At 50.4% G+C, this 14,086-nt stretch overlaps 1 protein-coding gene across 1 annotated transcript in view; it reads left to right on the top strand.

Annotated features, from left to right (window-relative positions):
• Positions 1 to 8,922: 8,922 nt before the first annotated feature.
• pbxip1a (pre-B-cell leukemia homeobox interacting protein 1a) overlaps positions 8,923 to 14,086 on the top strand; it is a 20,016-nt gene continuing 14,852 nt past the window's right edge. Inside the window, exons 1-6 of the mRNA XM_080527158.1 lie at positions 8,923 to 9,045; positions 10,423 to 10,507; positions 11,048 to 11,121; positions 11,609 to 12,359; positions 13,746 to 13,840; positions 13,872 to 14,019. Of these exons, the coding sequence (XP_080383284.1) occupies positions 8,974 to 9,045; positions 10,423 to 10,507; positions 11,048 to 11,121; positions 11,609 to 12,359; positions 13,746 to 13,840; positions 13,872 to 14,019 (1,225 nt within the window). The 5' untranslated portion in view covers positions 8,923 to 8,973. The remainder of the gene's footprint in view (positions 9,046 to 10,422; positions 10,508 to 11,047; positions 11,122 to 11,608; positions 12,360 to 13,745; positions 13,841 to 13,871; positions 14,020 to 14,086) is intronic.

Raw genomic sequence — 14,086 nt, 5'->3', positions numbered from 1 at the left:
GTCAAGGATTTATTCCAACTCCACGTCTTATCCTGTTGTCGGCTGGACCTTTTTCCTTCTTCACGCTTTGCTGCGAGTTTTCCCTCCGTAATCTGACTGATCCCGCCTTTCATCATTCAAAAGTCCCTGCTGCTTCTTATTGGTCTAGCCTCTCGCAGAAATTATCATATGACCCAGCTAGGCTTTCTTATTGGATAGTACTGTATCCAAAGGCGATTGGTTATTTTTGACTATGACACAATTTTGTATCTGACCGACGTTGTTATTTCGTTATGTAACTTTGTTATGTAACCAAATACAATGTGATCATTACACAAAGGCCTCGATTGAAATGTCATTTTAATACATTTCATATATTATCAGAATCAGAATCAGAATAATTTTTTATTGCCAAGAATATTTACACATACAGGAAATTGACTTGGTGAGGTTGGTGCATAGGACATAACAACAACAACAACAATATGTATATATATATATATATATATATATATATATATATATACAAGCAACAATTATTTCAAAAAGACAATAGCAAAAAGAGCAATAGAACAATAATTATGCTGACTAATTATGATTATGAATAGAACATAATATAATAATTATGATGATGGACATACAAACATGCATGCCCCTTATCCAGTAGATATTAACCTTATACCTCAATGATGATGATGATGAAAACAAGTCGAATCTCATAAGTTCTGACTGAATGTGGAAGGTTGGAATAGAATAGAACAGAATAACTTTATCTTCCCCTGGCGGGTCCCGGACTCTTAATGTGCCATTCAGATTAGACAGAGGGTCTGCAGTAAATACATAACAGCACTTTTCTACACCAAATACACACCCTACCTACATGACATGTGGCCTAATTATACAGTATAAGTATATCAATAATTCCCAAGAGTCAATGTTCAAATCATCCACAAGAGGTAGCCTTCTGATGCTGACACAGTGTAGGGAACATAAGTGTGGTTTGAATATCAAACATATCCTAATAGCGGAGCAAGGGGGATCAACGGGTTGCAAAAGACCCCATGTGTCAAATACACAATACGCTTATTTTAGAATCTGACTACATTGAGAGGAGATGGGGCGATGGTGAAACAAATGTCTAATCTCATGCAACAGGGGCAGGGGGGATAGTCCGTCGGGAAGTCCCGACAAATATAGCCTTGTGCAGACGTGTCAATGTACGGCTGGTTGAAGATCCCTCTCCCTCCGGTATATATGTGCATGCATGCATGGTATCATCAGTGTTAAGTTCCCACAAGTCAATGAAACGAGCGGCCTACATCCATCACCTGTCACTTTCACCTGCGAGCGTCAATCAAGCTGCAAGATTCGTCTTTTTTCCTGACACGACACTTCATTCTGATTGGATGTCCCTTGTTTTTGGGCGGTGACGAGAACAACCATATTGGCATCCCATTGGATAAGACGCGGCTCCACTGGTGTGACGCAGTTTAGAATTCCCGAAGTTCCCAAAATTCACGCCAGGAACGTTGTGTATTAGGAAAAGGTAGACAAGCGTCGTCCGAATTGAAAGTTGTGAAGTGTAAGCAGGTAAGAACCTGTTATTTACGTGTTTTATGAGGCGTTTTTTCCAAAGCGAATATTGCGTAGGTTGTGAATGCGGAAGAGAGAGAGAGTGAGATAGTGCTTACTGAGTGAACAGCGCTTTGTTTACCATGTGTGGGGGGTTTAACAAAGTGATTGTTGCCCGACAGTTTGACAGCTAACCGAACAGCTTCTCCCTCTCTCCCGCAAATAATAGTAAGAATTACCGAATTGTATTCGATTGATCTTACACATCTCTGCTGTTGTTGGCTTTTCAAACTGCATGCTACTGTTCTTGGGGTCTGACCATTTTTGGACATAATCTGCCAAAGATTTGCAGGCCGTTTATTCCAGGGAACATCGTTCTGTCAGGGGTGGCCAACCAGTCGGAGACTAAGAGCCACAAAAAATTGTTGGGGTACCAGAAAGAGCCACATGAATCATACATGCGGGCTCACAAAAGCGCTCATTCACACACACACACACACACACACACACACACACACACACACACACACACACACACACACACACACACACACACACACACACACACACACACACACACACACACACACACACACACACACACACACACACACACACACACACACACACACACACACACACACACACACACACACACACGCAATACATTTCCAATAGGCTATGAGACCAGTGGTGTCATTTCAGCAAAAGCCAAGGTATGGCAAGGTCTGAGTGGATTTTTTTCTTCAAAACAGTTGTGCAATAGTCAATTTTGGTGAGTTGTTTCTATACAATTTACTTATGTGACATTAAGGTAATGAATTAAGGAGACAACTACAGTATGCAGGTAGTACATCTTTCCTAGCAGGCAGACTGGTTCAATCTCCTTAGAAACAAAACATAACAGATTTAGCTATTCTCAACTCTAAACGAACTGCACTGTTAAAACACTAGATTAGACCTCACCTGTGTCCCTGTACTTGTCTCTGCTGCCCTTTGACCAAAAGAGGTCTTTATGTCCATTTTCCTTTTTTCCCCTGGCATATTTGTTTTACCAGCTCACCTATAAAAGTGAGACGATTGACAATATCAAAAACATGCTTGCACACACATATAACTTACTCACACACAAGTCAGTGTTACTGGCCCCAATTTGGTACAATTATTACTGAAATTATTGAGAATAGAAAAATTGTTGACATACGTAAACTAGCTGTTGTAATCTTTAATGTTAACTAACTAGCGAACTCACTAAAATAACATTAGAACATGTTTGTACTGACAGAACATGACATGAACTTGTTCATTAATATGTTACATTTGAACCAACAGTATTATGGCATTTATACAGTTTGTTTAACACACCTGAATGAACGAGAATCGTGGACATGGTTTTAACATGAACGTTACTCATGGCTTGTTTATTGAGGAACCGATGTCCCGCTCCAGTGTTGCCAGATAGGCCTACTTTTGGTCACTCTGGACGGGTGGGATTCGGCAGCTTTTAGACTGGTTGGGCTTGAAATTGTCAATCCCGTCTGGCAACCCTGTGCTCCACTACAGCGCCTGGCTGGTGGGGTGAGATGGAGCCGGGAGGTTTTGAGTTACCGTTGTGTGTAGTGGATAAAATCACCAAAATGACTAAACGTGTTTCAGATTTTAAAAAAAATGTAAACCAGGTATGGTGAGTGCCATGAATTGCCATACCAAAACGACGCCTATTGAGACACAGAGAGCGAGCCACACACTTTTAATGAATGGATTAAAGAGCCGCACAGAGACAGGCAAAGAGCCACATGCGGCTCGCGAGCCGCGGGTTGGCCACCCCTGCTCTAAAGGCCTAACCGGGTTACCCTACGTCTGTTATGTGACTGTTCTATATCGTGGAGCGCCGCCCCATAGGGGAGCTCTGCTCCTATTGGTTTACCCCGCTACCTAAAGTAGCAATTGACTGAATTTTTCGATGTCCGTGCCCGCCCTGGGGTGCTATAAAAGGGGCGTCCTCCGTTACCTCATTCTCCCAAAAATTTCAGCACGGGTTTACATCTGAGACTACAAGAAGGACGACTACAAGAGACTGGAGAACCCTCCAGACACTTCCCTTCAGCGATGGATCGTCCACCCCGAAGCAGTTCCTCCGGAACGCCTGCTGCTGCGACTTCCTAGCAGCAGAGGACAAACACGACCTCTGCCACGTCTGCCTCGGCCCCCAACATGCCGAGGCGGCGTTGGTCGCCTCCCCCAGCTGCCTCCCCTGCTCTCTCCTTTCCGTCACGGCAAGGCAGAAGAGGATGGCCTGGTTTAAGGAGAGCATTCCCCTGGCGGACGCTATCTCGGGGATGCTATCCGACTCGGATAGCTCTGCCGATGATGCGTCCGGACAGGCCCCAGAGCGGCGTTCTGGGCAGGCACCTCCCCAAGTAGGGACGGGCCCGCCTGCTCAGCCGGCCCTGGCATCACGCCGCCCTCACCCAGCTGAGTGGTCGGTGTCGGTGTCACGGTCAGAGAGCTCTGATGAGGGTGAGCGGCAGGTAGAGGCTCACGAGCTCCCCGCCCTCGCCCCCCCCATCACTCCACCACGACTTCCAGGGCCCCCTGGAAGCTGCGGCTGGCGTGTTGGGGATTCCCCGTCCCGCCTCCCCTCCCCCAACGACTGCGTCCTTCTGGGAGAAGGACCTGTTTTATGGGAAGAGGGCGAAGCAACAGGGCCAGCCTCCTAACGCTGTCCTTCCGGGCTTAGATAAGTTCGTGGAGGACACGTGGGGAGAACCACTCGCAGGCAGGGCGCCCGTGAAGGCGTTCCTGCCCTTTACCAGAGTGGAGGGGCTCTCGGAGGGGATGACCGACGGCTCCCCGCCGCTCGAACCAGCGCTGGCGGCCTACTTGGTACCGGGGTCCAGCGCCTGGACGGTGCCTAAAAAACCTATGCTGCCCAACCAGCGTGACAGGTTCAATGCCACCCTGGTAGACAAAAGCTACGCTCTCGGTGCGCAGGCAGCGGCGGCGGCGAATAACATCGCCGTGTTTAACGCCGCCATTGCAAAAATCACCACAGACCGAACCAACGGTCTGTCTGCAGCGGAGGCGGAGCTTCTGAGCAAGCTCAGTGCCGCGACTATGTACCTGGCCCAGGGCGTCGCGGTTTGTGGGGGTCGCCTGATGGCAAACGCGGTGGTGCAGCAGCGACAGATGTGGCTGTCCCTCACCACCATGACCGGGGCGGACCGGATGGCCCTACTAAATGCTCCAATAGAGAGAAAAGGGCTATTCGGTCCCGCCATGGACACCATGACAAAGCGCCTGGCCGCGATGGAGGAGGCCAAGAAGCACCTGGCCAGACACCTCCCCCTCCAGCGACCCTCCACCTCTTCTTCTTCCACCGTGGTGACGACTAGGCCGTCAACGGCTACGAAACGGAGGGTTCGGCGTAATGCGGCACTGGCTCCACCTCTACCGACGGAGCCATACCCCACTCGGCCTCCCCAGCCCCCGCCACCGACCACTGAGAGGGCCCGCTACGGCCCCCCACGGCAGCGTGACCCCCCCACAGCATGGCGTGGGGGTAAACGCAAGAGGAATGCGTGACTGGCGGGGGGGTCGGTAATGACCCCACCACCGGTTTTCTCTTCATGGCTGCTACCTCATAAAGAGGCAAAAGAGGGAAAATCCCCACCTTACTTTTTCAGTAAAGGAGAATTTTCCATGTTATCTGCCAGAGCGGAGACCGACCTGCCTTGTCAGAGTGTGGTCGAATCGCTACCGGTTAGAAACAAAGCAGAGACTGGCCCAGCTTACCAGCGTGTGGTCAGCTCTCTGCCTAGCGGACTTACCCCTATCACGACACAAACAGGGTTAAACACCCCTGTCTGTAGCCGTATAGAGGGAACGTCATTTACATCAAAAAACCCTCCATGTCTATCAGGACCTGGCCCAGCTCATGAGCGTGCGGCCGGTTCTTTGATTATCAGGCATAATAAACCAATAAAGGGCATTGTTACACAAAACAAACACTCTTTACAGACGGCAACCCATCCCTTTCGAAATGACCCCACCTTGGGCTGTGCCACCTCCGCGGCTGGGGTCATACAGAAATTCAAACTTTTTCTGTCGACTGCAGCACAACAGACGGCCCAGCCGCTGTCGTTGCTTTATGCAGAATGGCTAGAAGGGGCAGGTGTTCTGTCAGGCTGGCTAGACAGGACATTGAGATGGGGATATGCACTACAGTTCATTCAGCCTCCTCCGCCCTTCAGGGGCGTGAGAGAGACTGTTTTATCCTGCCCGATAAAAACGGGTGCGCTCCAGGAGGAGATTACGAATCTCCTAATAAAGGGCGCAGTGACAATGGTTCCAAGGGACCAGTGGGACATGGGGTGGTACTCCCCGTATTTCCTTGTCCCAAAGAAATCGGGAGGTATGAGACCCATACTAGATTTAAGGGTCCTCAACGAGAGAGTGGCGAAACGCCCCTTTCGTATGTTGACGATGAGGCGCCTCCTGTCTTGTATACAGAAGGGCGACTACGGAATCAGCATAGACCTGAAGGATGCGTATTTTCAATCACAGAAAAGCACAGGAAATGTCTACATTTTGCCTTCCAAGGGAAGGTTTACGAGTACACGCGCCTGCCCTTCGGGTACGCGCTTGCTCCTCGGACTTTCTCCAAATGCGTACAGACAGCGCTCGAACCACTGAGGCGAAACGGGATACGCATCTTAGCATATCTCGACGACCTACTGGTCTTGGCCCAATGCCCAAATCGAGCCATTCGGGACGCAACCTCACTGGTGCAGCACCTCACTCAGTTGGGTTTAGCTGTCAACTGGACAAAGAGTGCTCCGTGGCCGGCTCAACAGTTTTCCTATCTAGGCATTCAGTTGGATACTGCCAAGATGAGGGCCAGTTTATCAGCACCACGGAGAGCGACACTGACGTCAGCTCTCCGGGTGTGTCAAGTGACAAATACAATCACCGCTCTATCAATGATGTCCTTACTAGGACTGATGTCTGCAGCCCATGTAGTGGTCCCCTTAGGCCTATTACACATGCGCAGACTGCAGAGGTGGTTCGCACGACTGCGACTGGATCCAGTGAGACACCGTCCCAAGTTGATTGTAATACCGAGATCGGTCAAAACCGACCTGAGCTACTGGAGAGATGTATGGCTGTGGGCTGTCACACACCTGAGTTCGCTAAAAGCTCTCCACATTCCAGGTCTGCTCAACGAAGGAGCAGATCTGTTATCACGGGGAGGCCCGAGGGACGACGACTGGAGGTTAGCACCCTCCATTGTGTCTCTGATTTGGGCACGGTTCGGGCAAGCAGAAGTGGATCTGTTTGCGTCACGAACGAATGCGCAGTGTCGCCTTTGGTTCTCCCTGCGCGAACAGGACAACCCGCCATTGGGAGTCGATGCATTCGCACACCACCCGTGGCCAAGGGTCCTGTTATACGCGTTCCCACCCCTGATATCTATCCTCCCACTGTTGGCACGAGTGAGATCAGAGAGGCTAGAGTTAATTCTTGTAGCCCCAGACCGCCCTGGAGCCCCGTGGTTTCCGGAACTGATGGAGATGTTGGTAGAGGGCCCATGGCCCATACCTCATCGACAAGATGCACTCTCTCAAGCCAGAGGCTTGGTGAGGGGGCCACCTGTGATGGGGGCCCCCCTCATGGCCTGGTTACTGAGAGGGACTTGTTAGAACGCAGGGGTCTGACAGACGCGGTCATTCAGACCATTCAAAGTGCGCGCGCGCAATCCACTGCAAAGGGATATGTGGCACGCTGGCGAGTGTTTACACAGTGCGACAACGACACTGTTCAGTCATTCGCTGGTTAAGCGTTTTTTGACTGGAGTGTATAGGCTTAGACGCCCTCATAGGACACTAATGCCAAAATGGGACCTGTCGATTGTGCTAGAGGCTCTGTGCGTGCCCCCATTCGAACCCATTGACACTGTGTCGTTGCGTTTATTGTCTCTCAAGACGAGTCTACTCCTCGCCTTGACTATGGCTAAGCGAGTGGGTGATTTATGCGCTCTCTCGACACGGGCAGATTGTTTGATCATATCTGGTGACGAAACAAAAGCTGTATTACGCCCTAACCCGGCTTTTGTCCCTAAGGTTAATCGTGGGTTTAGAGTTCAGAGCTGTGAACTGAGCGCCTTTTTTCCTCCTCCTCACAACGGAGAGAGGGAGAGGCGTTTACATTGTCTATGTCCGGTGCGCGCGTTGGCACAAGTGAAGCGCACAGCAGGACTGAGATCTTCTCCCCAGCTTCTGATCTGCTACGGCGGACAGAAGGCCGGGGCACCACTCTCGAAGCAGCGGCTGTCCCATTGGATTTGCGAGGCGATAAGCCTCGCATACGAATCAAAGGGGCAGTTTTGCTGATGACTGATGTAGTGGGGAAGGCACTTGGATTACCCTGGTCATGGGGATTCTATTCAAGTGCTGTCAAGAATAAATACGGATGTGCCTGGGGAGGGGACCCTCCTCCAGGACGTGATCCGTTAGATCAACAACCCTACGTGCTCACGTAAGGGCTAGATCAGTGGAGCAGACTCGGTGTGGGTTAGGCCAACATTCAAGGTTGTCTTGAACCAACATCAGTGGTCAGCTCCAGGTGCCGCTGAGATTTTGTTCTGACTAATAGAGTCTCAGTGGGGGTACATTTGGCCTCGCTCGCTCCACCTAAACCAATAGGAGCAGAGCTCCCCTATGGGGCGGAGCTCCACGATATAGAACGATAGTTACGGAGGTATACTCCAGTTCTATGAGTGGAGCGGAGCCCCATAGGGCTGCTGGCCCACTTCGACTTGTTCAAACCCGGCTGTATTGTATGTTTGGGAGAATGAGGTAACGGAGGACGCCCCTTTTATAGCACCCCAGGGCGGGCGCGGACATCAAACAATTCAGTCAATTGCTACTTTAGGTAGCGGGGTAAACCAATAGGAGCAGAGCTCCCCTATGGGGCTCCGCTCCACTCATAGAACTGGAGTATACCTCCGTAACTATCGTACCTGCTTCAACTGGCAACCATGTTGCAGTAAGCTAAGTCGTTTTCGTGAAAGTACGCGTTGTCATAACTATATTCCCTAATACATTTAATTTATTGAATTTTGGATTCAAATTAGTTGACTTAAATCTGATAAGCGAAGTATTTTCACTAAGTTAACAGGTCGTATTTCATGTTGTGTGACTTCATTCACACACCTATCAGCTGAATATGTTTTCATCATCCAAAGCCAGTTGAAGATACAGTAAGAAACAGTACAAAGCGGACATTTCATTCTAATACATAGTTCAAGCATACAGCGCTGCACAATTGTCCCATTAGGTCATTCATGATGAGCTGTGTCATCTACAGAGTAAAGAGGTTGAAACTTCCCCTTGCTGTGCTGAGCTGAGCCTGCAGGGGGCGATGTCTGACAACAGCAGCAGCGCAGGCAGCAGTGGGTCCTCCACCAACAGCTGGACCCTCCTCTCCCCGGAGGTAAGCATCCTAGCATGCCCCTCCACTACAGGAGTGCGGTCTCCAGTGCGGTTTCCATTGGGGTTTCCAGTGGGGTTTCCAATCGTCCTTTTGTAGGTGATTGATGGTGAAGTGAAACTTCATTTATATAGCGCCTTTCGTACATGAATGCAACTCAAAGCACGGTGGTGATGACTGTTAACTGTGTTGATAATGCCACCCCAAAAGGGAAAGACAACAATGGCCTCTCATTCACACACCAATGGCGGCAAGCTACCATGCAAGGCGCCGGCCCGTTCATTCGGGAGCAATTTGGGGTTCAGTGTCTTGCCCAAGGACACCTCGACATGTGGCCAGCCGGAGTTCGAACCGCCGACCTTGCGATCATTAGACGCCGGCTCTACCTCCTGTGCCACCCCACCCCAAAATAAATTCAAAGTGTTATTCTTCATGTCTATTCTTCATGATTATTTGAGCAAATGGTTTTGTCTGCTATATCCCTTACATGGCAACACCTCTGAACACTCGCTCCTCATCCCTGTCTATTGTACTAGATTGTTTTTGGTTTGTTGTTGTTTAACCCTTTTTATATTCCTCACACAGTTCAGAGGTCAAATGACCTACCATGTGAATGAAATGAAGAGAACTAGCCTTTTCTCAGTCGTTCGGGACGGGACTCCTGGCGTCCTCTCCTCTGTCCTCCACTCTCTTCCTCTCCTCTGTCCTCCACTCTCTTCCTCTCCTCTGTCCTCCACTCTCTTCCTCTCCTCTGTCCTCCACTCGCTTCCTCTCCTCTGTCCTCCACTTGCGTCCTACTAGAAAAGGCACCGGAGGAGAAGGGCTGCCCACGGCTGTCAGAACTGCAGAGTCACTACCCATCTCCCATCTCTTCAGGCTACACCTTGACTGTTCCTCCTACACAACTGTTCCTCCTGAGACATTACCACCCCCCAGCACTGCGTCTCCCGAGACACCTGCTTTTCCCCTATACTATGCCTCCTAAGACTCTACTGCCCCCCTTGTACTGTCTCTTCAGTGCCCCCCTTGTGTCTCTCCAGTGTCTATATATATATATATATATATATATAAAAATAAAAGTCACGACGACTCCCAGTGGCCCCTGGCCTGAGCTAGATTACTCTTCCTGCTAGAACTGGTGGATTGATGATTCACTTCCGTAGTCAAATGTATTGATTGTAAGGAATTGGAATAAGGCGTCTGCTGAATTCCAAAAATGTAAATGTCTAGGCTCCTCCCCCTTGACGTATTCTCCTCCGAGGGGTCGTGTCCCTAACAACTGAGAAAGAAAGCTATACGGTCTGCATTACTCTCAAGTTCTCTTTATTTCAGTCACATGACAGAGGGGCCTAAGCTTATCCCTGCCCGTCTGCCTTACAGGAAGTTGCTGTTGAGAATGTCGGCCCAGTGGAAGATGGGACTGAGAGTCTGGGAGACGCCCCGAGTCTCATAGAGGACATGGCAGGTGGAGTCACGATTCTCTCTCTCTAATCTGGTCTCACTTGTCTTTTCTTTGTTTTTTTCCTGAGTGTGTTTCAGGTCTCAATCTGTCTCCATAATATTCAAAAAGATCAAGATTTTGTCATTCACAATGTAACTGTAACAACAGTTGTTACAGTTACATTGTGAATGACAAAATCTTGATCTTTTTGAATTTCAGTATCATTATCAATTCTAACTGCTGCTGTTGTTGCTTGATATTATTATGGGATAACCTCTCTCCTCTCGTCCTCTCCTCTGTCCTCCTCTCCTCCTCATCCCCAAAAAGCATTGGAGGAGAATATATGTAAAGGGAGGAACCTTGACCTCCGATGCGTTGTTTCAGTAGGACACTAGTGGAGGGCGGACCAGATTGAGTGTTTTTCTGTCTCAATCACTCTCCATATCTGGATATTGTCACCAATCCTGTTTGTCTTTTTGTTGAGATAAAACATGTGTTTACATACATATCATTATCAAATGATTAACCATTGTTGTTGTTGTTGTTGTTGTTATGTTGTTGCAGGGACCGCTGAGGAGACCAAGCCAAGCGACACAGAGACGCTGACAGAGACAGTGTTGTCAGAGGAGGGCCAGCAGGTGAGTGTGTGTCCGCTACGTTCATATGTCTGTTAGTCCTTCATGAACACACTGCTGTCAGCAGTCAGCCTGGCTGGAGTTGATCATTACCATAAAGACCAGGGGGGTATTCCACCAACACCGTTAAAGGAAAATCCAGGTTTAAAGTCTCCCTGCTTAGGGGTGGGTAGAGTACTCTGTTCTCAATAGTGGAGGCTGGTGGAGGCAGAAATCAGGCTCATTGTCAATGCACGGGATGACATGTGTTTGAGACCGTTCCTCATTCCATTCCATGCCTGACAATGAGGCCAGTCCTCCTATTGTCTGCCTCCACCAGCCTCCCCTGGTTATCAAATAAACGCTTTGAGTCGTGTCAGTCATGTGAGTCGTGTCAGTCATTTGAGTCGTGTCAGTCATGTGAGTAGTGTCAGTCATGTGAGTCGTGACGGCTCATTATTGACGACTGTTCGTCTCGTCGCCTTTACTCTCTGACCTGATCCCCCCCCAGGTCTGCCAGGAAACTGCGCCTGATGCCAGCCAGGGGCCCCCGGGGCTCCCCTCCAGCCCCGCCCTGTTAAGCCCCTCCCCCACTGGCCCCACGCCCCCTCCTCCCCTAGACTCTGACCTTGAGAGCCAGCCCCCAGTCATCCACGACATGGTCACCAGCTCCCCCTCTGACAACGACCAGCTGGCCGCCATCCCCGTGGACCTGGGCGCTCCGCTCCGCGCCTCCTTCACAGAGCCAGACCCCTCAGAGGCCGAGGCTGAGGCTGAGTTGAGCCTCCCCGTTCCCGAGACCCCCGTCCTGGAGACCCCTGTCTTTGAGACCCCAGCCCCTGACAGCCCCCCCACTCCTGAGCCACCCATCCTTGATGCCCCCCCCACCCCTGACAGCCCTGCCCTCGAGACCTTCCCTGTTCCCGAGACCCCTCCTGTCCCCGAGACCCCCCCTGTCCCCGAGACCCCCTCCCTGTATGCCCTAACTGCCCCGGCCCCTGAGAGCCCTGCTCCAGAAAGCCCCCCCTCAAGTGCCCAACCTGACCTAAGCATCCCCACAGAGAGCCCCGCCCCTACACCCTCTGACCCCTCCCCTGACATTAGCCCCCCCCTGGAGAGCTCTGGTGCTGAGCCTTTAAGCCCCGCCCCTGAAAGTCCTCTTCCAGAGACTATTGGCTCAGAGGAGGCGGGGGAGGAGCCAGTACTGGAGAAGGAAGAGACAGAGCTACCTGAGAAAGTGATTGAAGTCGGAAAGGAAGAAGGTATGTGAGGAGAGTACCTGAACATACAGGAGACACCATATAAGATGATACAAGGAAATAGCAGTTTGTTTTCATTTTAGAGTCAGTTGTCAGTTGTGTTTATAACACACTTTATTTTTCAGGTCTTATATCCTAATGTTTTAATATGTTACTGTTGTTTTATCCTGGCCAAGTACTATTTATATTTGATTCAAGTTTTTTATTGTTGTAAGTCGCTTTGGACAAAGGCGTCTGCTAAATTCCCTAAATGTAAATGTAAGACAATGTTTCCAGAGAGATGACACATTCTTAACCCCCCCCCCATGTCAACTCAACTCATTTATTGGATAAAAAATTGGGTTCCCACAACCGGGTCCACCTAGTTCCCCTCCCCAGACCCAGCCTGGGCGTCCAGGGTCTAGCTAGGGTCTAACTGACTCTGTGTGAATACCTGGAGAGGCTGGTGGAGGTAGAAATCGGAGGACGGGGGCCTCATTGGAACACATGGAACGGAATGAGGAATGGTATCAAACACACGTGTTGTTCAGCCTCCCGCCACTTGTGTTTGATACCATGTATTTACAACCAGCCTGTCCTCCCATCCCAGCCTCCCCCTGCCTCCCCCAGCCTCCCCTGGCTGTGAGTCTTGTGAGTTTCTATCTATGTGGTGGATCAGTTGGTGAGCATCTTTCTCCTCTGCAGCAGGACGGTGACTGGAACTAGGATGTGTCGGTATGACAACCAGGACAGCAGCATGCACTCCTAGTGAACTAGAACGCGTCATGGCCCCATGCATGAAACTAGTTATGTCGTAAAAAACATACATTTAAGCTCTTTCTTGCTTCTCTTCAGCCATTAGTTGCATTTTTTTTTAATGACTATGTCAAGAATAGCATCATGGCAGCCTATGCTACTGTATTGTGTATCGTTGGCTTTTCTTTAGATCCTCACGGCTTCTGTGGTTAGTTTGTAGTGAATGTGCCTTCTGCCGTTAAGACGGCGTCCAGGTGCTTCGAGGGCCGTCTCTGCTCAAAGCTCCCCCGGTTCTCGCTTAGCGAGCTGTTCACCGTCTACTAGTCGGCTGTCGGTTGGAATAGATCTAGTGGCAGATAGTTGTGTACTGTGTGAAGATAGATGCAGCGGGTTTGTCTGTGACACGGTTGTACGGCTGGGGGTTTGGAGTCAGGACGATGGTCAGTTTGACATCCAGTAGAATATGGCAGCTTTACATACATTGTATTAAGTATCTCAATATATTGAGTGAATTTTTTTATTTTTGCCTCTCATATTCTCTGCCACCCCCACCCCACCCACTCACCCACCCACTCTTCCAAACACTCACCCACCCACCCCACCCACCACATATTCTCTGCCACACCCACCCCCCCCACCCACCCACCCATCCAGCCACCCCAGGGCCCCCCAGTAGCGTGGACCTTGGGAGAGGTGACCAGGCAAGCGCCGACGCCGACGGCCTGAGGCGGAGGAACGTGACGGCGGGCCCCCCCCCCCCCGTACCCCGCCATGCCCCGGAGGACGTCCGACGAGGAAGACGAGGAGGAGGAGGAAGAGGTGGAGTTCCATCTGGCGGAGAGGCGGGAGGAGTGGCGGGGCTTCTCTCTGAACAGGTGCATCGTGGGAGCGCTGGTCCTGCTCTGCCTGGGCTCCCTCTTCCTCTCGGGTCAGTCCAGTCACCTTCCCTCTGTCTGTCTGTCTGCCTGTCAGTCTGTCTGTCTGTCAGTCCAGTC

Source organism: Nansenia antarctica, assembly GCF_963989245.1.
Source record: "Nansenia antarctica genome assembly, chromosome: 3".
NCBI lineage: Eukaryota > Metazoa > Chordata > Actinopteri > Argentiniformes > Microstomatidae > Nansenia > Nansenia antarctica.
Note: the sequence above shows the minus strand (reverse complement) of the source record. Positions and strands in the feature narration are given on the sequence as shown.